The 27,992-nt window shown below is 35.9% G+C and overlaps 1 protein-coding gene and 1 long non-coding RNA gene across 2 annotated transcripts; one reads left to right on the forward strand and one right to left on the reverse strand.

The window, feature by feature from the left end:
- Window positions 1-34: 34 nt before the first annotated feature.
- LOC110372789 (lissencephaly-1 homolog) lies at window positions 35-27,985 on the reverse strand. Its single transcript, XM_021329752.3, has 10 exons — window positions 27,829-27,985; window positions 25,105-25,246; window positions 11,757-11,910; window positions 10,603-10,749; window positions 8,793-8,949; window positions 4,856-5,033; window positions 3,896-4,031; window positions 3,396-3,551; window positions 2,835-3,030; window positions 35-2,720 (listed from the first exon to the last, which is right to left on the reverse strand). The coding sequence occupies exons 2-10, from the start codon at window positions 25,140-25,142 to the stop codon at window positions 2,647-2,649; spliced, it is 1,236 nt and encodes a 411-aa protein (XP_021185427.1). The 5' UTR covers window positions 25,143-25,246; window positions 27,829-27,985; the 3' UTR covers window positions 35-2,646.
- Window positions 6,521-7,147, forward strand: LOC135117234 (uncharacterized). The gene is made up of 3 exons (XR_010276726.1): window positions 6,521-6,694; window positions 6,781-6,994; window positions 7,110-7,147. It is a non-coding gene; the product is annotated as an uncharacterized LOC135117234 (long non-coding RNA).
- Window positions 27,986-27,992: the final 7 nt, after the last annotated feature.

The raw sequence follows: 27,992 nt of genomic DNA on the forward strand, positions 1-27,992 counted from the left end.
AGATAAGGTGGTAAAATGAAAACAAACTGTAAAATAAATTAAATACTTGTTTATTTACATGAAACACGAACCAAATCTATTTGGATTTCGGTAATTAATTTCGACAAGTTACAGCAGTTGAGTAACTGCAAAATTCTCATACCAACGCTTCAGTCACGTATTCTTAGTGCTATCCTGTATTTCAGTAGGTAATCTAACATATTATTTCTGCAGTTATGTATCCAGAGAATTCTGCAAGTAGATAACTTACGATGATGATATTATTCTTATGGGTAATTACATTTTTAAAGTGCAAGATACTTATTAATACAAACAATTTTATGAAGAACAATTATGTTCAGCAGATTATTTTATAGTAGGCGATTGCCATATTTCAAAGAGATTATGTTTCTATGCCAAGATAATATAGCACGCGTAATCGTAGAGAGCGCCCTTGAGAAGGTAATTCTCCTTTACGGATGTAAACGAATCCAAAGGTCGACTTTAGACAGTTCCATATAAAACAAAACTATACTCCAAATAAACAGAATGGGATTTAAGTACAGTTATAAAAAAGTCAAAATTATAGTACTAGTCAAAACCAAAGTACCTATCATGTTATACCGAGCTTATGTTAAAACCGTAAAACAAATGCTTTTCTATTTTGCTGTGTTCATTTTTATTGAAATATTTTCAATTAATAAAAACATGCACTATCTATTATTAAGAAATAAATCTAAATAAGGGAAATGATTGCAAATAAAAATGACTAGAAATTGTGTATTGTGATGTATTGGCAATAAAAAGTGTAAATTATATATCAAATAGCAAACTGATTTTACAAGAGTTTTACTGCAAATAGTTAAGTGTCAAATTGAGCTAACAAGATTATGACATTATGCGGAATCCTAGATGTTTAGTTGGGCACTCTCTACAGATACGCCTCAACACTAATTTTACAATCTCCATGTCCTCAGCATAATATTTTACGAATTCACACTGACAAAGCGAATATAATCCTTGTATAGGATCTAGATACTTAATTTAGCATCTATCCTGACAGCTGCGGCGCACGATACATACATCTCGATAAGAAATACAAAAGCAATTATGACATATTGTATAAGCGATAACTCCGTAAATATCATATATTAGCGTGGTGTTACCGGCCGTCATCTGTAAGCAATGTACATGTTGCACAATGTCATGCACTAAACACAGCTGTTTCTAACAGTATGAGCGTATCTACGCAAACTACTCTACGAACTAACCTCTACAACACCAGGCAACAAAATTATTCCGTATTAAAATAAATAACTATTGATAGTATTAATAGATACTTTTAATTAAAAAACTAACACCCGACCACGGTTACCCATGACATGCGCTTCGATAATGTGTACCAAAGTAACCTCATTCGTACACAAAGAGGAAACTGCCATACATACTGACTGCGAACATCATAAACCCTTCCTTTTGGCTTTGCCGTAGTCGGGTAAAAAGGCTTCAATTAAGTTTTCTTTCAATCTAGCTACCTTAAACAGGCCTGTAATTCAAAGTAATAATCAAAGTTTATATCACACATTAATTTACTTAAGACATAATTATGATGACATAAATGAAATAGGCTTAACTTTAAAATCAGATATTAATCAATAATGTAAGACATGAATTGTATTACAATTACCCATTTAGCAATTCAATGCTCTACACTTAACAAAATTGTTGTTTGAGACAAAAAATATAAAACTGACAATATAAATAAATAAAATTTTGAAATATAACTTTTCTAACTTATAGTTAAAGTTTTGAATTGCCAAAACTTAAAATAAGTCTCTTGGAAACCGATTGATATAAAATTCTACAAAGGTCGCTATACTATGCCGTTTCGGTTTCGTTGTCTCCATAGATATTCATTAATGTTGTTGGCGGCGGTGCTAACAAACATAATGAACATCGTATCGAGCTGAGACAAACATCAAAAGCTTTATGTACACTACTGTTGTTGATGGAGCATTTATGATGACTTCAAGTGTGTTCATTAATTTATTGAATGTTGTCATGAATAACTATCAATATCAAATTTCATAAAACTAACATTATCAATAAAGAAATCAAGGTACAAAAATCTGATTGGCTGGGTAATAAATCAAATTACTTATTTATAACAAATAAAATTTATATCTAAACGTTTTATGTATAAACCATAACTATCAAATAAAACAGGACATTGAAAGTTTATAATAACACACACAGCTCCTCGTCACTCCATCGTTGCGAGCGGTACATGACGAATGCTACGTCACTGCTAACTACAAGTAGGTCCAAATTTTTACAAAATTCGGAGAAATCAATTTAACTAAAAAAATATACAGAAACTATGCGCCATTACACTTTAATGGAATGTGTGAATCTAACCCAAGTAGTTGAACACGAACCAAGAATCGGGGCTAAAAGTTGAAGCCAATTTAGATATAGGAGACATAGCATCGTCAGGTGTACGAAAAAATACTACAATGAGCAGAAGGCAAAGACGAAAGTGTCTTTCCTTTACAAATGATTGACCATAATGACAGCAGCTTACATCGCTCTCATTGTAGCTACAACGCGAAATAATAATGATAAGGATATCATCGGTGAGTTTAAGTTACTAAAATGGCAACGCTCTTAGCGACACTCCCAAACTTTGACGGTCTGATCGACGCTGCCTGATATCACGTATGGCAAGCTCCTGTGGAAATCTGAAAAGAAAACAAAACATTATAGTATGACTTAAGAAATAGCCTAAAGAATCCTCCTTGACTTAATGATGCGAAAATGTTGATAGAAGAAGATAATAAAGCAGTATATCGAACCGAGACTGGTGGCGAAGTGCTGGTGCGCGTAGAGAGTCTTGAGGCAGCGCGTGTGCGCCACGTCCCACACGCGCAGCGTCTTGTCGTCGGACGCCGTGAGCAGGTAGCGGCCGCCCGGGTGCCACGCCGCGCCGCGCACCCAGTTGTCGTGCCCCACCAGCGTCGCCAGGCACTGCCCCGTGCTCACGTCCCAGATCTGTACACATCAACACATAGAGTAAATCAATTACATTCCTTTTGTGGACGTTTTCTCGTGTCCTTTCGTTCAATTGCCGTTACGCCCTTCCCTATGTTTGCCAGTATGTTTGCGGTCTCCACTTGTGGGCCATGTAGGCTTCCTAAGAGCCTTCTATGTGAATAACTCACAGTTTCAAGGCACGGCTGCCGTGGAAATATAAACGACAGTCATCGACACGGTCCCCGTGCCGTGTGAAAGCTCTTTATGTGGCTCATACATTACTACTTCACATGTTGCCGTGGCCGCATGAATACGAAAAGGACCCAGAATCGAGATAGTTCAGCATTGGACAGCAATAGGCTGATATGACGAGGCTGTCGTACCTTGACGGACTTGTCGCGCGAGCCGCTGGCGAGGAAGGGCCCGGCGTGGTTGGCGCGGCGGTTGTCGGTGCCGGCGGCCTCGTTGACGGCGGCGGCGGCGGCCTCGGGCGCCCACGACACGCACTCCACCACGTGCTCGTGCTCGCGGAGCTCCATCTGCACATAAGTACTTACTTTAAGTTTTACGTAATAGATTCAAACGTGGGATCGGGGACGATCGTAAAATATTTTCAATACCATATATAGGGCTGTATGTTTCGAAAATGGGTAGTATGTTATGTAGAATACTGTTTTTTATTGTAGAATAGGTAAATTTTAAAGTCGACAAAAAAGAACTATCAAAACGTTCACTATTTCACAGCTCACGTATGCGAAGAAAAGTGATACTATTAAAAGAAAGAAATCGCTAACTAATTACTTCTGTTACAGTTTAATGAAAGTATGGACTCCACTGCTAAGGCCTTTCAGTATATATTTCCAAGTCCTGATTTTACACGTACCTTGCATTCATTGGTGTCGGCGTTCCAGATGCGCACGGTCTGGTCGTTGGAGCAGGAGGCGAGCAGCGAGCCGTCCGCCGAAACACGTACCATGCGCACCCACTCGCGGTGACCTTTATATGTTTTGATGCAATACCTGGTGACAACATAATTATAATACATAGTGTTGTTTCAAATCAAATGAAATCAAAATAGTTTGATTGTCAGGCTATATTGACCCTTAGACTTTTACTGTTACAGCCTTTTTATCGTCCCACTGCTGGGCAATATAAAAAAAAAAAAATTGAGTGATCTCTGGTTTTATGTCACTATCTCAACGATGATGGCATTGGCATAAGGGACACATTAATAATTAGGTCATTTGAAAGTTGTGTCGCTCTCCAGTCAGACAAAGAGACATTATGTTCCAAGGATGTGTGTCAGTTTTTATAATTGCATATCTTTAACAGTTATTTCTCTTATTTATTGTGCTTTATTATCAACAAGTGACCTGCTTTCTTCCTGCTAGCTCAATAAATTACTGTAAAGAAGAAATTATGTCAGTAGTTTGAGTGACATTTATTTGTGTGTTATTTTTCTGAGTCCATTTTATAAACTCCTTATATTTTTATTTATGTTATTCAATAACATATTATACATAATGATATTGAGGTGGAATTCATGTCCCAGAATACCAGAAACTACATTATTTTTGCCTTGGGTCAGCATGTGGCAGTCATGTGCCACATTTTTTTCCTTACATCCTCACCCCAATGTCCAAGAAAGTAGGTAAAAAATGGGTTCCTTAATTATTATTTCTCACTGTTTCCGGCTGAACCGCATATTTTGACTAAAATTGAGAGTTTTATAAGTTAGTTAATCTTGGTTTCAGATAAGATCTTGACAATGCGAACGAACCATACGATCTCCTTATGGCTACCTTTTTACATATTTTTGGTATTATCTTTTAGTTGTTCTTACCCAGTAGCCACCTCCCAAGCCTTGATGGTCTTGTCTCGGCTCGCGGAGTACACGATGTCGCCGCTAGGAGAGAACGCCACGGACGACACGTTGTGATCGTGGCCGTGCATCGTCTTCACGCATTCGAACGTTTGATTGAAGTCCCACAGCTTTATTGACATGTCGGCGCTGCAGGACACTGGAATAGATAAAATCATTGTTATAAAACATACTCATGTCTGATTTTTCGTCAAGACTGTGATTCTTTAGGATTCGTTGAACCCCCACCACAAGAGATCCTTAAGTATGCTGGTATAGTTCATACAAAACTTAATGGTGGGCTCAAACATAGCGCAAGTCCATTTATATTATATTAGTGTCTGGGGAGGCGCGCGAAGGATTAGGACTACATGCGCGTACTTGTGCCAGGAAGTTAGATGCTAGCTACCATAAAATTTGGCCATCAAACCAAGCTGAATGGACTTGTATGGCTTTCATAGAGTCACACCATAATACCGTATGTCGTAGTATGGAGTAGGCTGATATAATAAATTGATCGTTTTCCTCAGTGGCGTCATAAATGGCGACTTAGTTATGTCATGCGGGTAGACAGTAGAACGATCGCGTAGCAATCTCATTATGTACAGCACAAACATCGGATTACGGTATTATCCCGCAGTTAGGCTCTGAAGGAACTTGAACTAGTTGATGTGTCATGTAAAATATCGATTTGTAGTCAAACATCTACATAATACATTTACATTACATATAATACATTTCAAAATTGATATCAACATTTCCATTTCAATTTTTTCCCTCATTATCCAGAAAAGGCATTTTTTAATATCGAAATCTATGTGCGTCACTGATTAAATAACCACACATAAATATTGAAAGGACATTGCCACCCGTTGGGCCCCTTATTTGTGATAGAGTGTCAAGAATATTTTATTATTAAAAATCAAGTCCTAATTTTATAAAACTAACTATTTTTTTTCAGAATTTCTTGTACCCTAGCATTGAAAAACATAATTAATATTTATTTTATTGAATCTAAGCTAGTTCCGCCATTAAAACTTAACCTGAATGTTGCCAGGTAGACGACAGACTATCTCATTTAAATGAACGAGGTGATCGATTGAAAATATCGATGTAATATATAGCATTTTTCTCTTATATCAAAATGTACAAGTATATATATTAAGTATGCACTCGTAAATAGTAAACAAGAAAAGAAGAAAGAAAAGCTGTTTATAACTGTTGAACAAACAATAAAATATCAACACTAACAAAAGTCACCACTAAACTATATATATAAAACGGTTACACCTAACACCATACATGGAATACAACAATAACACAATAATTAGTAAATGATATTATTTATAACAAATCGATTTAGGAAATCGATTAACAAAATATTTAACATGGTAACATCTACTCGGAACGCGAGTCTATCTGTCAAATCAATACGTCATTCAAATTGTTTTCGTGCCGGTTGATATGTTATGCGTAGAGTTGAATTTATTCCTCCGTATTTGCTTCTGATCGTTACAATTTGCGTAAAAATTGTCGAGCTGATCGTTTTCGTGCCTCCAGTGGTTTTTTTTTAGATATTGGACTCTTTTCTTAATGATAAGTGAGCACATTGACTCGTGAGCATTGGACTCTTGTTTTTAGTGATATTGTTGTTTTACTCGGAAAATGTCTGCACCTGGTAGAAGTCGAGTAAACTACTCTTTGTCTCGCCGGTGTGTTAATTGCTCTTTACGTATAGCGCCTAATCTGCGTAGACGTTAAATTGAAGAAATAGATGAACCAATGCTTATCCTTCTAAGATCCTGGGTAACACCTACATTGGTAAGTTTGTTTTATTATGTTTGTGGATTTCACACGTCTCTAAACTGTCTAAACTACCTTACATTTTATTTTGTCATTTTTTCCAGATATCTTCTGATGATATCCTGTGTGTGAAATGTTTTGTATTATTACAAAACCAGACAGCATCTAACTCAAATCTGTCACTTGTATCCCCTGCTCGTGGACACCTAAACATATGCTACGCATGTGGCTTGTCAATAGCAAGTCGCAGAACTCATAGAGTCAGTCAAGATAGTTCCTCAAAGGAATGTTATACTAAGATGGACACCAGCACATCACGTAAGTGTTTATTCTTATTTATTTAAACTTAATGTATGAATGCATATGTATGTGTGTTGAACTAATTAAATATTAATGAATATCAAGTATCTAAATATAATATTTTTGTTATTAGGTGTTGCATTTGGAACGAGTTTGTGTTCCTTGTTGGCGGCTGCATCAAGACAAGTCCGAGGCAACCCGTTGCTGGCAGTAGCCAACACACTGTGGAGTCTGCACGGAGACTGGTATCATGGATGGAAACATAATTACAGATATGATGATTCCTGTACCACCACCACTGCCACCGCTTTAATGATATAAGCGCTCCAGCACAATTTCTAGACAACATATTCCTTGAAGAATAAATGTCTATTATTTTAATTGGTTGTGTTTTTTCTTATTAAACATCTGTATAGCATTTACTATATTTTAAACTCCTTTATAATTAAGCCCTTTCTAAAATAAACTACAGCTAATCATAGATGGCACAGCGATCTTACTAAGTAGCAGGGCAGTGATTTTACTATGTCGCTTGCAGGAGATGCTGTCATATATGTCATACATACTCGTATATACTAGGTACCTACCAGTTTGCCAACAATCTTGGGGTCGGCTTTTAGTCTAACCAATGCCGCTGAATACAGTATTGCTCAAAGAGTGATTGCCCATCTGACCTCCACACCCGATACACTGGGTTATAACATGTTACCTCTTGGTAAGTGGTTGTCACACTTGCTGGATTCTAGCTACTCATAACAAGTATAAATAATGCACCCAGAATCAGCAGTTTAAATGTAAGTACTAGCAGCCACCCAGCTGAAGTTTGTAATGGATGGTCACCCAAGTGCAATCTGACCAAGTAGCTTAACTTAAGATATCTCCTTGTGGTTGTTGTAACGTAGCCACATGCTCCTCCAACCAATTTAGCCCTAAGTATATTTATTTCTACTGGTGCCAGCAAAACCTACTTCCGCTGACTGCAAGATAAACAGTTTAACATATTATTTAGCAAGAAAAGATGATATCTGATGTTTTTATTTCATTTGGGAATCAATATTAATACTAAAAATATTTTATTGTTTTAACGCAAATTGTTTTTGAAAAAATATTGTCTAATAACCTCAATTTCTTCATCAGAAAAAATTCAATAATTCTCGGAAACTAGGGTGAAAAATTATAAATTGTTTTCAGGGTCTGAAAAGGTAATTGTCGTTCTTCAAAATAAAGTTAAAACCACCATGGCACGCAATTTTTTTCTGGGGGCCCAAATCTCCTAACAAAACGGGCATTCTCCTTTAATTTAATATTGACATTAGTAATGACACAATGATGTCATGAAAAGGAAATAGTCACCATATTCTGAAATTACAGGATAATAATTTCAGTATGAATGACATGTTTGCGGTAGAGAAACACGCGTGAACATAAACCTGTGATGACTAGCGCGATGTAGGAAGCTCATGAATGCAAATAAGCACTAGACTTCCTACAATTTGTCTGTAATGTCATTGGACGCGGCGCCCTGAGGTACGTCATTATAGTTCATACGGTAGTTTGATATTAGACTTAATTACATCATTGACTACGCACTAGTATCTACTTTAGGATAATTATAACAATTCGTAAAAACTTCATACATAGATCAGGGATTTACCTCTTTCTTATCAAACAAACGCTTTGTTATAAAAATAAGCTCTTATACACTACACACACAACTATTTTTGTAGAGATGTGGTTAGGAAAAAATATCATGACGCAGGGAGAACCTCCCCCTTTTTGGAAAGTCAGTTAAAAAGTAGACTTGACAGCAACTCACCGAGTAGTTTTCCATGATGGTCGAAGGCGATATCCTGAACGGAATCGGTGTGTCCCTTCAGGGTTCGTTCGTACTCGCCGCTCTCAAAGTCCCACACTTTGATGGTCGCATCCTCACTCGAGGACACCATCAAACTGAACACCGGATGAAATATTACCTGGAAATTACAAACAAGATTTAAATTAAGAATCAAATCATCGTTTGGTAACGATTCATTGATACGGCATCAATTGAAGTCGATTGAACAGGTTCTCATGAGCGAGACATTATCATGTTTCAAACAGATTAATCAAACATTCTCAATACAACAGCCATAACTGTTTTACACTTACTACAAGAAATAAAAACGTGATATATGCTCACATTGAATAAATTCTCACAATGAACAAGAATCTAAGTATCTAGTCAATAAGCATTCTTAAAGTTGTACAAAAAGTCGCGGAAAGCTATAGATAGTAGTCACACCGTTCGTTTAATACAATAGGGTAGTTTCCAGGGTCGAAATAATGAAATAATATTTAGTCCGCTTTTTAGATAATCAAAAAATATTGGATACGTATTTTTTCTTTTTTTAATTAAACATAAAATGACAAAGATAATACGCTTCAAAAATTAGGAGTGGGGGCCTTTTACGTCACAGTGTCCTGAAAATTGTAGCAACTTGTGACGTCACACTCAACTTTAACACGCTATATCTTAACAAGTTCTGATCCAATTTAAAAAAGAAAAAACCGGCCAAGTGCGAGTCGGACTCGTGCACGAAGGGTTCCGTAAATTACAGTTAAATCAACCTATCTCAAAAACTATAAGAGATACTTTGATCAAACCAAAATCGTTGAAAGAGTTAATTAGCATGCATCACCTCTATTTTTTAGAATTTTATACCCCGTAGTTATAAAAATAGAGGGGGGGGGACATACTTTTTACGACTTTGAGAGCTGATATCTCAAAAACCGTTCACTTTAAGAAAAATGTTTTTTAGAAAACTTTATATCATTTTAAAAGACCTTTCCATTGATACCCCACACGGGTATGTACATCGAAAAAAAAAATTTCATCCCTCAGTTACATGTATGGGGGGCCCCACCCCCAATTCTTTTTTTTACTATTTAGTGTCATATTTTTGTAGCGGTTCATACAACAAATATTCCCATCAAATTTCATCACTGTAGTACTTATAGTTTCCGAGTAAATCGGCTGTGACAGACGGACAGACGGACAGACGGACAGACGGACAGACGGACAGACGGACATGACGAAACTATAAGGGTTCCGTTTTTGCCATTTTGGCTACGGAACCCTAAAAATACGTATCGCTTAATTTTGGACAATCTACAAGACGGACTAATTATTATTTTTTAGGAAACTACCCTATTGTGCATGGTTATGATCACGAGAAATTATGCACAAAAACCAAAACAATACATTTTAGACAGCTTTCATTGGATTCGAAAGTTATTATTGTTCAAATTCGTGTAACATTGTAAACCGCTTTGTATAACTGACAAACGCTTAGTTACCAAATAATTGAGCAAATAAGATTAGTAGCATTTTCAGCTATTTAATTAATGAGAGGCGAACACAGAACAATTCAAAGCACGTGGTGCATCTGTATTTAATTCTTGTTATGAAATTACTTAGAATCCAAACTGTGTTAATGATACTATTTCAGCGAAATCTGGATGTATGTAGCGGTCATTTATTAATACAACATTGTAATGCAGAATGAGGTATTTCTTATCCTGGAGACAAAAGTAAAACAAACTTCGTATTATGTAGTTTCCTTTACATAAAAATGAACAGTACAAACCTTAGTAATGGTGGCCCGGTGTCCGGTGAGACAGAACTTCTCCGGTGGCCGAGGGATCCACTCGGCGGGAGTGCGCTTGGCGCGCGTCGGCGCACCCTCGATGAATTCCTTCTGAGCTTCTGACAGCTTCGATTCTAATTCCATCACCTGAACATAAATAAATAAAAAACTTCTGAGCCTCTGTAAAACCTTTATCTGGATCATTTTAAACAGGAAAGATTAAGTGAGCTCAAAGCTAGCTTTCTAATCATAATTATTTTATCTGCCTAAAATTAGAAACTGAATTGATGTTCTTATCTTCGTTACGCATTCCAAATAAACTAATAAAGATTGCTATTCTAAGTATTGCGCCTATCTATCGTGAAATGCTTATGTCGTGTCATGGAATGGTCAGGAAAGATTGAAAGATTTAGCGGTAATTTGTTTGGTAAGTAGTCGAGTAAACTAACTCACATCTTGTAAACATTCCCCGCTATTTTAGTGGTTCAAGGTTCCTAATGAATACAGAGCAGCGACCTGATTACCATCACCTTGTGTTTTATTTGTTTGGATAGTTGGCATTATTTCTGGAGTGATAGTCACTGAATAAAACGTGTCAAGTCATTAAATAAAAGCAAAGCGTCCCGGTCGCCATCGACCGCCCGCCCAAGAAAATCGTTCAGAGTGACCTAGAAACGTCCACCGCACAGATCGATGGAGTACACTGCTCGGACCGGATCGTGCTCAGATGTCGTTATATACTTTTGCTCGACACGTTTAAGCCATCAATGCGCTCAACTACTAGCAATTAGAATTAAGCAATTTCTGAACCATTGAAACGCCAGAAAAACAAATGGCTTCCCAGTTGTATAACGCAACATATTGCGTATACCGGGGACACTAATAGGCGTCATCATCTTTGTGCTCACAGTTCGATTACGTGTAATCAATTATTGTAAGTGTTACACAAGCACAATACTTCACTGCAACACGTTAATTTAAGTTCCACTGTTGCTATGAAGAAAGTTGGTGGACCATCATCATGGGCATTACCTCAAAAGATTCACACATAGTTACATCATAGAACATAAATCTTCCGAGACGTGTTATTTCCTCAGTTTACACTCGGGGTTATTACTTGACTAAATTAAGGTGTACATATACGTTTTCCTTACTTTTTTCTGCAACCTGATGACCGAAGTCCACTTCTTCTCGAGGAGGCCGCCAAACTTGCGATCCATTTCGCCGGACATGTCGGCCTCCTTCTTGAACGCTTCCAGCGCGTCCGTGTAGCCATTGCTACCTAAATAATCGGCGATCGCTTTGTTCCTGTAACAATGCATGTTTTGTTTCAATTTTTTTGCACACATGTTTACCATGTTTTGATTTGCTGTTGCGCAAAAAACCTTGTGCTAACATCAGCGATCGATATTTGGGAGACAAGTTTTTAGTTGGAATTTTGGTTCAAAATATCTAAAAATGAGTGCCAAAAGGACCATCAAGCAAGTGTAAGGTTCTTTATAACCTGTCACAATGTACAAAACATAGGTAAGTCTAATGATACAATTACATTCGAGTTACACAGTGTAACAATAACTGATAGATCTATACTGTTGGCTACGCTGTTTTTTAATTCCCAGAACGTAGTAGCAACTAACCTACTCATTAATTAAAATAATAACACGTGAGAACCGTAAACTAAGACAACGGATGTTGCTACAACCATGACGCAGATACGAGTATTGTTCGAAGGCAAAAACGTTTTTACAAAAACTAACAGCTGCAGAGATCTCAAGAACATAGGATTTCCGTAATCACTTTTTACAAATTTCGGATTTTTTATGTAAATCTGGTTTAGTTGCGACGTTAAGCATCTTCAGTAACTCCGGATACTGATACTCGATAGTTCTAAGTGTTCCGATTGTAGATGAAAGAACCAAAACAACTCGACATCCATATTCGGATAGTTTTAAAATGGGAAATATGTAGTTACTACTGTAACGGCCTTATTCTCAAACCACTCACGTCTAACGGGGAAGGGGAAGATATATTGACTTGTCATGGTAGATTCATTAAGGATTCGAACAATGTCGCCCGTCACAATTTTACATGGACATAGCAATGTAGGAAACAGCACTTTGAACTTACGACGTAGACGATCAATGGAATGTGTTCATTTTCTGCAGTGCGATAACGTAGAACATCAGTAGAGGTTGATTAATAGACTGACGCAACCACACGAACTCTCCCACACGGGGGCGTAAATCACATGGTCTGCTGTTGAGTTTGTTTTCAACTTCAGCTGGTACAAGTGTTTTGTTAATTTAACACAGCAAAAAACGAGTACAAGGGTAATATTTATTCCTTCGTTTGTCACACTGTTTCTTTGGTTGTCAATTGTAATCAATTAATTTCTCCTGTCATGCATTTTGCTTTTACAAGGTTATACAAATCGTTACTGGGTAGATGTGTTTTTGTAAAGTGCATGTTGCTAGTCATTTGATCCTCGTCTACTTCAGCTCATGTACCGTAGTTTCCGGGTTACTTTATGCTTTAAATGTACGTATCTAATTTCAAGAGGAACCCACACGATTTGCTTATGTTATCTTTCAATTAGACTAGAGTCCAATAAATAGCTCTACGGAAGCAAAGATGTTTGACGTTCTTAATTAAATTAATTATATAGATATTTTGAGCTTATAGACTGCTGGTTTGGATATGTTAATCTTAAGGGTCCTACTAATGAAATGAGCAACTGATCTTAAATATTTTGTTTTGTTATGAAAGTACGTTTCAATATTACAATATTGCAGTTTATAGTATAAATGTTCTTCCATCGTTACCTTAATGGTACCAACAGAACTCCTTAATCGATATTGTCAATTCCGATCACGAAACTCACTTGCTTGTAGACAAAAGATAACAAACACACCGAAGTTGCTCTAATTCGATAAGCCGCCCTTGTCACTTTGGCCGTGACGTGGGTGTAGTACATTTTCTGATTATTATCGTACATTAAGATTAGAATTGTACTTTACATAATCAAATTCAATTTGCCCCATATGTGCTTATATGCTGTAGCTATTAAAATTATCATAATATCGTGGAAGGAAACAGCTGGCAATCCCAAAAAGGAGGTAATGCTCTTAGTCACAAGTGTTATTAAGGCAAGGCCAGCAGGTTGTTGATCGCAGTACTGGATCCCTTGTTGTTATGACATTGTGCGAGGAAACCATTGAGTTTGTGTGACCTGCCTCACCTGCTAGGCTAAGGTGTAAATAATTGACAGCACTTATCCAGGATAAAGCAAAATAACGGACTGGGGTTGACATAACTTATATAGTAAAACTTATTTCTTCGATTACGTACATACACCCACGACGAACGGAGGCCTCTTGAAATAAGGACGATTATTAGACACTTCTAAAAATATCTTCACTTCAGCTTATTGATACAATCCCAATTGTATTTGACATCGATTCAAATAACATGACATACAATATGTGTTCAATAGAAGATGAGGTCATCCAATAGAAAAACAGGCGTCTTGGGTAAGGTTACGTAATATCAAAAATATCTTCTACTAAAAAAAAAGTTATAGGTAGATCTAACGCTATTTATCTCATTTGACAAAATAAACGCAAAAATAATATTTATTACTTAAATAAATTGAGAAACAATTTTATTAATTCTCTATAGTTTATAACTATACGCTATCGGTTTAGAAAAAAACTATCGGGATGGGTTCACTGTGACTATTATCTGAAAGCCCGCTAGGATTTCTACTGTCATGCCACTATTTAGGTTAGCGAATCAAGGGAGAAAACTTTTAATCAGTAAAGAATCGGTATTTAAATAATTGGCAATCAGTTACATATGGATTGTAGTTATTCTCGGTTGTAAATAAATACACCTGCTAATTAATTACACTCGACGACAAATCAGGTGGTGCCTCCTGCTGACGATTAAACGAACCGCCTACACAAACTTTCTAAGAAAGTTTAGTACACAAGTTCAATACGCCTATTAAGCAGGTACTTTGTTCCACGCCATTTGCATTTATCCTATAAATGTAAATTTTGTGAAATGTATTCTAGAGAATACAAATTGTCGTATGACGCAGACAGTAGTTAATGGAAGAACTGTTGGATAGTTCTATCTTACAGCCCAGCGTGAAGACAATATATTGTGATATTTAGAATTTGTCACAATAATGATTAAAACATGTGAAATTTAGTATTTTCGTATTTTATTCTATTAACTTATAAAATTAACTTATGGTAAGGCTGCTTTACCGAGTATGCCAATTCATTTTGTGATTGTGTGAGAGTCTGCGGGCATTTTTGTTTAGTGAGTGTGCATGCATGAGGGATACCTCGCTGCGTGGTGGACAAACTGGATTACTTTATTTAGAAAACAGGCTCAAGTTGTTTTCGAGAATTACGTCGTTTAACGTGCTCTATAAACAGCATACATTGTATTGCTGACTAAATAATTTCCTCTCTGCAGTGGAGTGCACAATTCGATTATTGCGCTTATGCAATAGATTATCCTGACCATCAAAACATCGATTGGCAATACTTTCTTGTCATTGAGTTTGGAATTTGGCGAAAACGTTAAAAGACGATAGCGAGCGAAGCGTTTCATCTTCACGTCACTTCTGAATAGATTTTATTTCTTGCTTGATTACTATGTCAGGCTGTGATACCGGAGCGGTGAAACCGAATCGATTCCAAAGACAATCAGTCTCGCGGGTGTCCCTATTGTTCGCGTGGGAGCAAACAAGTTACACGTATCGCTTATTCCGTCTAAGTGAAAAGACAAAGCGACACAGATTGGGACGCAAGCAGAATTAACGTGAGGTTTAAACAACGTTTCAAACTCAGCAAATGAGGCGTACAGTCACGAGCAATAATATATATACATTGTCACATTTTCTAAAATATCTCAAATTCCACCATTCAAAAAGTATGTGTTCTATATTTTTTTCTAAATTATCTACATGTAATACTGTATCAAAACTGGGTATACATTGGTTTCATAGTAATATAAACGATACAAAATCACTAAAAAGTTTACACTTAAAATATAATTTTGAATTATCCATGACAATTTCTATAACATATACACATGAAATGCCAGTTGTATACATATTATAGGAATTGTTATGGATACATTAAAATGATATTGAAAGTGTATACCTACTTTTTTCTGTAATAATTACAGTTTTATAAATAAATAAGGGTTGGTTACTACAATAAAACAAAGGTATACAAAATCAGTCTTGTAATTCGTTACCAAACGGAATGATTATTATTAATTAAGCCAATCAAATATAATAATATCGTCGTATCATCGTATCGTCGTATCGTCGTAGTATCATCGTGTCGGTGAAAATGGGCCTTAAATTAACTAAAATCTTGTGTAGCCCCCTTCAGCGTTTATAACATCTTGCAGCCTTTCCTGCATTGACGAAACCATATTGTAACATACATTATTGCCTCTAAAACTATCCCATATCTCATGGACGTGTCTGACCAAAGCTTCTCTGGTTCTCGCTTGGTTGCTGTCCCACTCTTGGACCATCAGCCCCCACAAATTCTCTATAGGGTTGAGGTCAGGGCTTTTAGGTGGCCACGGCAACGAATTCACGAAATTCCGGTTGCGACTGAACCAGGCTTGAGTGAATCGGGAATTATGGACACCTGAATTATCCTGCACAAAATCAATAGGCATCAGTTCAGGAAAGTAAACGTTCAGACTAGGAAGTAAAACTTCGTCTAAAATACTGGTATATTGCTCGCTATTCATTCGTCCACTAATCTCTGCCAATTCACCAGGTCCACTGGCTGACATCCAGCCCCAAACGCCGAAGCTTATCCGGCCACTTCTTCTAGATGGCAATATGTTCCTTTCTAAATAACGAGTGTTATTAGGCCGCCATAAAGATAAACGTCCATCAGCAGATGAAACAAACACTTTTTCATCAGAAAAAATGGCTCTGCTGAAGTCGTAGTTTAGGTATTCTCGAGCAAATTGTAGTCTCTGTTCCTTGTGTCGTGCAGATAATAGTGGTTTTCGCGCCGGAACTCTGTGACGTAGGCCAGCTGTGCGTAGGCGACGTCGAATTGTCGAAGTTGATACGCAATGCGAAGATGAAATGTCCTGAATTCTCACAAATCCGTTACTGACCACACTGTTGACGATCTGCCTGTCCTGCGCCGCGGAAGTTTTTCGTGGACGACCACTACTTTTAAAACTAACAACGTCGCCGTTATCTTCCCACCGCTTGAGCCACAAATACACGGTTCTTCGCTGAAAAAAAAAGGCATCTAAGTAAATTGTTCTAATGGCTGCGCAACGCGTGGCACCCTATACATAGATGTTTAAAACACAACAACAATAAATGCAAACTCACCGTAATTCCCAATTCATTTGCAATGTCTGTTACCGAAAGTCCCTGTTCTTTAAGAACAATAATTTTGTGTTTGTCATATGTAGAAATACGATAAGGCACGTTGTTCATTTTAAATTTATATATTACAATTAATATATCTAGCTCAGCCTCTTTCACACGGAACTCTTTCAAGAGTTATTATGTAAAGGGAAAATTTTATTGAGAGAAATTTGACAAGTCAAGTGACATATGAAAATATTTGAAATATAAAAATAAATACTGTAACGGCCAGTACGATTAGATATTAGAACTCCTTCAACATCGAAGTCACTGGCGAACTGGTTTACTGTAAACATGTTATTGAAATTTCCTTGGGTTCATTATTTTGTAACTAAAACTTAATATTTTTTTAGAAATCTGTTGTTAACGTAAATTTGATAAAAATGTGTAGTTAATTTTGATACAATTTAACGTTTACATATTTTTTGGACACAGTTAGCATACTTATTTTTGCGATTTTATGTCACTACATGAATTTAAATTTTAAGGGCGTTTCCATGTTATTGCTCGTGACTGTACCAGTTTGCAATTAATTTAACAGGTACCTATTAGCCGTTTAGTCGTTCGATTGATTGATGAGCATGGTCTATAAATAAAATAATCGGCTCACCAAACATAATCACCGCCCGCGGCTAAATTGAACAATTCGCCGATGACTCCTGCCTTGGATGTTTAAGAGTTCAGTAGCAATGTTGGGGCACAGCGAAAGTGGTTTCGTGCGTAGAGCTAGAGGCGCGGACCGATCTGGGACCGCCTGAGAAAATAACTTTCACGATACATTTCCGACGTTATTACTCTGATTGCAGGGACAAGTGGTACAGTAACTGGATGCAGGGCCATAATGTACTTAGTAACAAAATTTACTATTGTTGAACGGGGATATTACTTCCACATGTATAAATAAATATATTTGTCAACAACTTCACTGCATCACAAAATATTAAGCTTATGAATAGACGTCATTATTATAAAAACAAGCAAGCTTAATTTGCATGGTGGTCTGACTGCTTCAATATTACGTGACATTCTATTAGTAATCTAAACAGGTATCGTCGATTGTTAAGCGAATCGAATGATAGGCATGTTCTACATACTATACGCATGTTGTCTATAATACAGTTTATGTGTGAATAGATTAGCATGATTTCATAGAAGAAGAAATATTTACACGGAAAGGTTACAGACTTTGTTTGACAACGAGAAACAACGTAACAAATGCGTAGCGTCAATCGATAAAGGGGAATATTAATAGCGCGTGATAATGTTAATGCAAATCTGTATTCATGACAAAGTGAACACACCTATCATGATTCACTGACACAATAAAATTCCTAACATATAAACCTACTTAAAATAGGAGTTATATCAGAAGACTGTTTAAACCCCAGAAAATCAATGAAAGGAAGTCGAGATTACGGGTCATCTTTCAAGATCACCATGTATGTATCAGGCATTAAATAACAAGAGCTATAGTGCTTGAGAAGAGTAACCTCAGTTCTTAGTAACGTTTCAAGATTTGTGAAAATTTCTATGCGCCAAGGTTTTTCAAAGCTAACAAGCGTACATTATGGCTGAAACATTTAGTATTGTTCTGTTAACACAGTTTCAAGTTCACCTTTCAAATTCTACATCTACTACTTTCAAGATAAGTACGAGACTCCAGTAGTTGGTAAAAATGTTGAATGTTTTGTACCTAAGTAAGAAGGGAAACCTATTGAGGAAACTGCTCCACTCGTTTCCCAGAATTTTTTTTGTAGACATTTGCGATAGGTACCGGGTAAAATATACCAAGAAGTAAGTTAAATTGTACGACATATCTATCACAGGTTTCTTATGTTTTAATTTAAGCGACATTTCAATAATTGTAACATGCTTCTGATAATGTGTCATTTACAATTAGAACGTGCACTTTGACATTGAAACATTAGTATTAATTTCATGGAGCTCATGCTAGTATAATTAGCATTCTTTACCATTGGGGTGAACGCACACTTATTCAGCTCGTACCCATAGAAAACAAAGACTGAAAAAAAAATGCGCTCGCGTTTGTTCAACTACACAGTTGAGATTCTTGTATGACTTGGTTTGGTGCACTTACTTGGATTTTAATGGCTATAATTCTTGTTACAGTCGATTAAAGATCAACAATCAGTAGTCTGACCCCAAAATATTGTGAAATGGAGCATTCGGCGTAACGGGATCACGAATCATGGAAACAACGGGATGGATGTAACGAAGCGGAACCATGTTAAAAGTGTTGAAGAAACCGCACTGAGTTCACCATATCCGTATGAAGAACACATAACAAGCGACGATTTGCATACACAGTCGTGACTTGAAATGTAAGAGTCTAAACATATAAGCCGTCTAAGCATCGTAGAAAACCTTGTCAACTTAGTTTTTGATACATATTTATTTATTTATTGCCAAAAGAATCTTCGTGAATCATAAATACCATCGTTTCATGAATAATGAAAAATAGGCACATCATTTGCTTGGCATTAAAAATACGATGAACCTTAATTGACAAGGGGTGGGCGAAGCACCTACTCATTGCTATTTTCTGTGATATTAAATTTCGTTTCTGCCAGGGAATTTTGTATGTTTATCAGTATAGGATTAAAGTTGATAATAGTTTTTCTCGTAGCGGGGATGAAGGGGAGGCCGCCCACGCGATTTGCCTTATCGATCGCCCCCACCAGGCGCCAGACACGTCAGAGCGACACTGCGTCATTGCGAATCCCTTTTCCTACACAAAATGAACTTCCCCAGAGACTGCCGTAACCAATTTTTCTTCGCTCAAAACAAATATGTACCTTACATCGGAAATGCCAAGAAAATGCTAATAGAGTTCAAGGCTTTATATAGAAATTCAGACATTTGTTGCACGAAATTAAGTGCCTTCACAGAAATTGCTGCGATACGATACTTATTATATTTAACTAAAACAAAAAATATACTAAAGCTGGTTTGGTATTATTTCACATTATTAAACCAGCCAAGTAAATATCCAAGGAACGTGCATTTTAGTACCAGTTTCATTAGCCGCAGTAAACAGGGGTTGAAGGGCAAATTAAATATCGGGAAAACCTAGCGTAACGGGGGTGAAAATGCCATCAACGTGATATTTACAAAGGGGAACAGGTTAGAGGCGATGGAAAACAACAGGCACAGTAAATTGCCAAGAAACCATAAAGGAAACCAATGTAAAACAAAAACGTTGACATAGTAAAGTTCCCGAGGAAGTTTCTACATAGTAATTCAATTACATTCGTGACCGGACGCTCAAATCCTTTAGAGTAAGCAGGTGAATGCTCTGCTTAATTAGATTTCAAATTTCTGAATGGATCGTAAAGTCGATTTGTACAAAGATCGCCCCATTATTGCTCGATCAGAATTAATTATTTATTTGTGGATGCAATGAGATATATTTGTATGCACATTGTATATTACCAACAATGGTAAGTACAGTTAATGACTGAATGACAGTAAAGTACCTGTCCGTGTAATTAAGAACGTGTATTCTCCATTTTGGCTTTCCCATTGATGTTATCTCTGCGTTTGGCAATTTGGAATAGTAAACACTTTCTGGAAACAATCATGGGAACGGTTCAGAATTATAATAAACTAAAAGTTGCTTTTAGGAGCTGCAATAGAAGAATCTATACTGACGCCTAGCTATCGAAAAATACAGTGTCAGCGCAGCTTTAAAACGAGGCAACATAGCGACCGGGCGAGGACTGCATTCCTTGCAATCCGTAGCTCAGGCAAGAGCAGTATGCGGATGGGCAACGGGTTCTCAAGCTAACAATGACTTACATTCCCATTATCAGCTCGTTTTATTGAATGATATTTGCCAACATTAGGTCACGAGTGCGACTTTAATCATTGTCTTTTGAATAGCTAAAGATTGTTTGATAAGATAACACCTTATTCATCCAATCAATACCTGATTAATCAGTTGGAGTTTATTTCAAACTACTAATGTACCAATACGGTTTATTTCATCAGCATACGCTGATTATACTGATTTAACTTTTAAAACAAACGTTAGATTTAGATCACATTTTTAAGAGAGACGCGAACCTTGGATTGGCTCAAATATCGAATAAGAGCAGGTTGACATTGATGCAGGCGTATCTTGATCACAATATTATGCGATGAGTCACGAACGTTCATAACCTGGCTGGATGCGCTCACTAGTGACTGGCATGACGTATACACATAACGTATGGACGGACATGCCTAACAACGACGAAATCCACACTCAAGGCCGACATAACTAATTTGAGAAAAGCAGAGTATTTTAGGAACAACAGTCACGTGGTTGGAATGTTTTTTGTTTATGTATCCTAAAGTGTGCCTGTCAACCATCAAAGAGCTTAACTAAATCAATGTTCAGATAATACATCCTAAATAACAACTTTCTAACTCATCTAGACATTTATGTAACAGAGATTATGATCTTGATCGATTATGGTAATAACGAGATACCTATGATGTAAGCGGTTTTTTCTATTTGGGAGTACAAAATGTAAGACAACTCTCGATACGACCTCGTTTGTTTCGAGCCAATAGGAGGTCTTGAATGGCGGGTGTTTAAGATTCTTATCATTATAATTTGAATAATATTATAACAGTAATAATGTGCTTTAATGTTCTCTTTAAACACTTTCTCTGTTCTACCTCTTACAGGTTGCTTGTTCTAAAATCTATAAATTAGACATTAAAGACTTGTAATTTCATACCATATCATTTTATAGTCACACAATAATGGTGACTATAAATTTTAGTAGACATAACACAAAGTATCAGCTACGTAATGATCAATAAACCTCTTTATCATAAGAAGTAAAATGTGCAGTCAAGCAACAATCGAGTCGAATAACAGCAACATCGTAGTTACAGCAAGTGCTGCAATCTTCAACTGTAAGAGCATGTCCATTTAGCGAAATATGCCTGCTGGTGGTTTAATTTGTGATCGTTATTTTTAATCAACAGACGCGTTCAATGACCCCGATTCGACACAGTAGATCCGAACCGAACGCGGAATAGACCATTACTTTACCAATGACGAAGAAGTATCACTTTGTAAGTCGGTTATTGCGAACTGCGCTAACATTCAAGCCATCGGCTAACATGCGTACAGTTGGGTAGGTATATCTTTTGCAGCTTTATAAACTTAGACTAATCCTGTTTGTATAATGAACTTACATAACATGGACACTGAATTTGGACGTGTAGTTTGCACTTGTATTGAATAACAATAGCGTGTGAACAGCATGACCACATCTTTGTGTAGAAGTATCGCGAATTAGATCTCAGTTCGCCTTTCACTTCGTGCGAAGCGAGTTAAAGGGTATAAGGAACGATAGGGTATTTTAGGTCATTAGTTCACGGCCGTTGGGCAAGTATATTAAAGTACTCTAAAAAATGAGTTCTGGGAAGCAAACTGAAAAATAAACTGTTGTTAATTGATAGGCTTCAAAACGGACTCCATCATAATACCGTACACTAGATAGCATGATAAAGCAGTACCTCATAATCTTATGAATCTCAAATTGAATACCGATGTTGATAAAGTTTCTTTGAAAACTGCAATCAGCGTTAAAGTAGTTGAGCCGTTATTCGCAATTGCAACATCAATAATCGTATAATAATGATGAGATTTCTAGGTTCACGATGAAAGCTGCACACCAGCATTAAGTCGAGGAAGGCGCCAACGGCGACGCGGGGTCAACGACTTTGCGTTATAAGAGCAACTGTCACATTCAAAGGTCGGCAGGCACGCAGGTCGACTCAGTACCGATGGTACTCTTTGTATGGGATACAACTATTTATTACGGTTACATATTTCATGACAACTGTGCTAACACTAAGTGTATTTTTATTTTACTTAGAATTATTATAATCTATGTACCGGTATTGACACCGCTATAATGTAAAAGTTAATTATAATTATTCTCGATACGATCTAAAAGAACGTAACTGTATATTTGCAAAAACTTTATGCGTTAAACCGATAAACGTTATCCGGTTCTGATTGAAGACAAGGGACTCAATAATAGGCAACGCCAGACAGTTAGCTTCACGCGGAAGGAAGTCTATACTTAGTTAAAAAATATGGTTACACAAACTTCAATTGGATACCAAAATCGAGCAATTTAAACGATTAAGTAATTTGCGTGTAAGCACTTGTGGCTAGTTCTTCATAGTTTAAATACTGCTACCTATATTTTATTAAAATAATCAGCAGAACATGTCAGTTTCGGTGTGGTCAGATTAACATCTGTAAGATTATCACTGAATATTAACTGAGGTAACTTATCCACGGAACATTTTTCGTGTGAGGTTTGAGTATTATTTCTTCACATGAATATATTATCACAACAAAATATCTGCCTGTATGTGATCTGAACGATTGTTTTAAAACATTTTGTTTTGTTGCTATCATAATGTTATGTAACAGATAGCATTGATTTGAAAGAATAGCACAGCCTGTTACCGATGAATGTTATCTAGATTACTGTAATGTTTATAGTATGTATGATGTTTTGATAGGATATTGTAATTAATACCAAATTCAGAAAGTTTCTAGTAGAGTATTGGTAACATTGCGTTAGCAGCGACCTTGTTGCCGCCGCAACTATTTGCTTGACCGAATTCATTGAAACTCAATTCTGCTGCTCCAAAACGCAATCGTATATTTTGAAGACAATGCGCCGACTACTATTGAAAACAGAGAGCGGAATAATGCATTGATTTCGTAATTACCTGCCAAGTAGTTCAAATCATAGATATCGAAATACTTTAAACAAATACTTATCAAAGTTAAAAACCTGCAATTGCACTAGGCACAATGCAATTAAAAGAAATACGTTTCTTAATGCAACAGCTTTCTATTGCCGATTTCTAGAGAATTCTTAGATCTATTCCGCGAACAAATTGATACCTGTATGACCTCTCCATGAACCGTAGAATTAATGTTTGTTTCTATCTGATCTCATGAATTAGGAGCGAGGCAACACAATAATGTCGTAGGCATATGTTATCTTTACTCTTTGATCGAACTATTTCACAATTGTCTAGAAAATATTTAACAAGCCTATTTAAGTAATATATTTACGTTTTTGGTGGTTAAAAGATCAGCCCTTACCGTTATGCTTTTGGTGATATATTTTTAACTCGATGCAAATGTAATGAAAGCGAATGCGAGATCTCGAAATACGTCGGCTAAATAAGACGGACGCGGGAAAGTTTTTGACGTGCCCTAAAACCGTACGCTGAGCTCGGCTCTGATAAATGGCTAGTACAGATAAACGTATGATAATGCTAATCATTATATCGCGTAGAAACAGATTTATTCATTTTAAGATATCTATACTAATATAATAGAGAGGAATCATTTGTTTGTTTGTACCCTAGAGGCTCCATAACTACTGAACCGATTTGAAAAATTCTTTCTCTGTTGGAAGCTACACTCTTCTCGAGTAGCAACGGGTCGCAAGTGAAACCGCGGGAAATCGACAAGTTATAAAAATAAACTTTAATGTTTTCATATTTGGTTATTTGTAATATGATATTGGCTAACATTTAATTTGTTCTATTAAGATCCGTGTATAAGTTTGATTAATACTTGCTTGACTAGAGTCAAGCTATGATGTCCTTTTGCATTATCATAATGTACGTTTTTTCACGGGCAAAACCCAAAACATTGGCATCGCAGAGTTAACCATATTACATATTATATTTATGTAATTAGTTACGAAAAGGATGACTTAGTAACAAGTAACAGGATGTTACCCTAATGTTTCGATGTTACAGTAAGTATTTTATTTCTGTGTGTTCATTGAGATATCGCACAAAACTGATCCAAATATTTAAAGTTATTAGAAGTCCAATCTGACCTCTATATTCGTCGCAAGTACGAGTAACTCAATCTTAAAAAAGGTAAAAAAAAGACAGGGGATTTTTTTCAAGACTAACTCGTAACTGAGAAAATTTCGAGTGACTTCAAGTGAACTGACACATAATGAGTATGTTACAATAATAAGTGCATTACTCACAGCTCCTCTCGTTGCCGTTGTGACAACACCATTTTCATTGTGGTCGGGTGACGCTTGAGGCGGCGGGCCCGGGTGGTTCACTGCACTAGAGTCTTACTTATTCACGCGGGCGACGGCAGAAACGCCGTTGCCATTATAACACCTGTGTACAAACAATAGTTTTTTTAATACAACACTACTATGCCAAAACAAGTCTCAACGAGGACAAGCAAGTCTCAATGACATAACAAATATGTCTTTGAATTGAACAGAATAATAATGGGCTGTATCTTTCCAAGCAGCTGATTGAACAACTTTAAATCTTTATTTAATGTTATTTACAGAAATATTCGATATATTTGTTTAGAAACATATTTAATTTGGCATTTAAATGTCAATATTGAGTAAATAATGCATAAACAGGTTGCATTATCTACTATACTACTTACTATAGAGTTATTACCATATTCAGCGCCATCACAAAAATTAGTGCAACCAATGAATGCTTTTAGTGACGAAATAAAATTAAGACACAAGGAAGGCAGATTAAAGGTTGAATTACATCATTGACAACATTAACATAAACTGAGTGAGTCATCAACATAAATATTTTGTTTAAGTATGTTTCCACATTTGGCACATAACAATCATGGTTTTAGTTTCTTGTTATGTGTTTTATTTATTTAACCCTGATACATTGTACTTGACAAAGTACTCAAATGGTTTATGCAAAATTACATGACTGACTGAGGTAATAGTTCATCGCAACATGATATTCTTTTCAATAAACATCTTCAAGTGTGTCAAAGACAGCAATAAGGTTGGGCCAGCTGCTTTTAGGTTATTTTTTTATTATAAATATAAATCAGGTTTCATCATTTTGTGAATGTTTCCATTCTTCACATTAATATCTTCATACAATTTAATTATTTTTAATCACCTTGAGTAATTTAATTTAAATAGTAAAATAATACCTTTTTTAACAAATAGCAGTGCTGGTATAGAACTATTTATTCTCTTAATATTATCAAAATTAAAGTTCATTGACTTTAATGATGAATGTGAACGAACTGTAAATAGGTAATACTAGGCCAGGTAATGTAAGTTCTAGTTTTTTTATTGATTACTCAAGGATATCTAGCACAGTCACATTTGTGTTAATATTTACACAATCGATTAAAAACCTAGTTATGTAAAATTACACCTGTGGTGAGAGGATATTATTATTTAGTCAATAAATTCATATTTCTGATGTCAGGTGAAAAATATGTGTGATATAACTGAATTAGCAATTGGAAACTTTTAAAATGAATGAAATTTTAAGTAGGTAATTCAATACTCAATATGTTTTTTTTGGTAAGAAAGCTAGCTTTATTCACAGAGGTTTTATTACAGCATTTATCAAAAAGGAAGAAGACTGAATATATCCACAGATGTGGGAGAAACGTTTACTCTGTTGTAATATAAATATAACAATATTTAATGAGTCATAAGATGTTTTTATTTCTGAATAACCATCATTTCAAGTGTTTCATTTACACAAAATAACAATGCCAACAGTATACTGAAATGTATATCTATAACAGTGTGGGATAAGTAAAAATTCATTTCAAAGTGCCTGTGTCACATAACATAACATGTGCCCAATTGCAAACACAGATATCCCATAACATGTTTATGTACATGATTTACATGACTAAAAAGCAAATATTAAGAAAGTCATTGATAAGACTACATACTAATACCCAAGTTTAATCTCATTTTAAAGGTTTCATTTAAGTAGCAACATTTTAAAATGCTAAACTGTTAACATGTAATTTGAGGCTAATCAAAATAAAGTATGGCTTCTATGTCAAGGACAAAGCTGCCTTTATTTTGGTAAGTTACGCAAATGAAGCCATAATATAGCATCAAATGAACTTTGCAACTAGTATGTAAGTATTTTAACAATTATAAAAGTGTATTTAAGTAAATTTAGAAACTATCAAGGCCAGCAGGAAATACATAACTGTGATACAGTGCTATCACAATTCTTTTAATTATTTTGATGTGCAGTTACGATTTTATATTTCACTTATCTTCAAAACTAGATTACAATCACTTATTACATTTACTTTTACAGAAGCACAATTAGTTTTAGGATCATATTTTGCAAATAATTATGTCTTAATTAGCAATGTTGGTGAATCTTTTTGGAGTTATTTATCATATGATAGCCAACTGAACTAACATCTCGAGAATCCCAATTTACTACAACTGTAAATGAATTGTAAACTGACCTGGAGTTTTACATTGCACATTCATGAAGCTTTTATGTAATTTTGCAGCTTTTTTTTCTGTTGACTAAGTAAAAATTTGATGTCTTTAAAACTCTTGTTCAAGTTTTATATCTCACAGCTTAAATTACTTAAGCGTAGAAAAATACAAGGAATTGTATGAAAAACAGCGTGAATGCAGTAAAATGACTCAGAAAATAAACGTCAAAACCAATAGGGTTACTGTCATTTTGCCACATCAACGAAATTCACGAATCTTGTGAAATTTTGATGTTCTGGCATGAAAGTTGTTGTTTAAATTCGTTATACCAAAACCTGCTGCTAAATTACGGATAAATATTTAACGATTATTATAAAAGAACGGCCATATTGAACGTCTACATTCGACGAGCTCTACGCAGATATTTCTGCTGGGATTTCCTTGGGTATAATGAGTATTTATCTGATAAGTAAAACGAATAATACTTACGGAACACAAAAACACTTTAAATTTCACTTTTGTCTGAAATAAATATCACGCACTCTACAATCACACTTCACACAAGACCCAAGGCAGAAAACCGTTTTCGTTGCAATGGCTCAAACTCACCCACCAATCCAATACAACATGAAGTTTCGATTTTCTTTCTTCTG

The sequence above is a fragment of the Helicoverpa armigera genome, chromosome 8 (genome assembly GCF_030705265.1).
Source record: "Helicoverpa armigera isolate CAAS_96S chromosome 8, ASM3070526v1, whole genome shotgun sequence".
Taxonomy (NCBI): Eukaryota; Metazoa; Arthropoda; class Insecta; order Lepidoptera; family Noctuidae; genus Helicoverpa; species Helicoverpa armigera.

Bases quoted from the DNA above. Each gene is read 5' to 3' on its own strand.
- LOC110372789 (XM_021329752.3), bottom strand. From the start codon at position 25,142: ATGAAAATGGTGTTGTCACAACGGCAACGAGAGGAGCT. The intron at 11,911-25,104 runs GTGAGTAATGCA...GCATTGTTACAG, and splicing joins CAACGGCAACGAGAGGAGCT to GAACAAAGCGATCGCCGATT. The intron at 3,031-3,395 runs GTACGACAGCCT...TGATGTGTACAG, and splicing joins CGCGCGACAAGTCCGTCAAG to ATCTGGGACGTGAGCACGGG.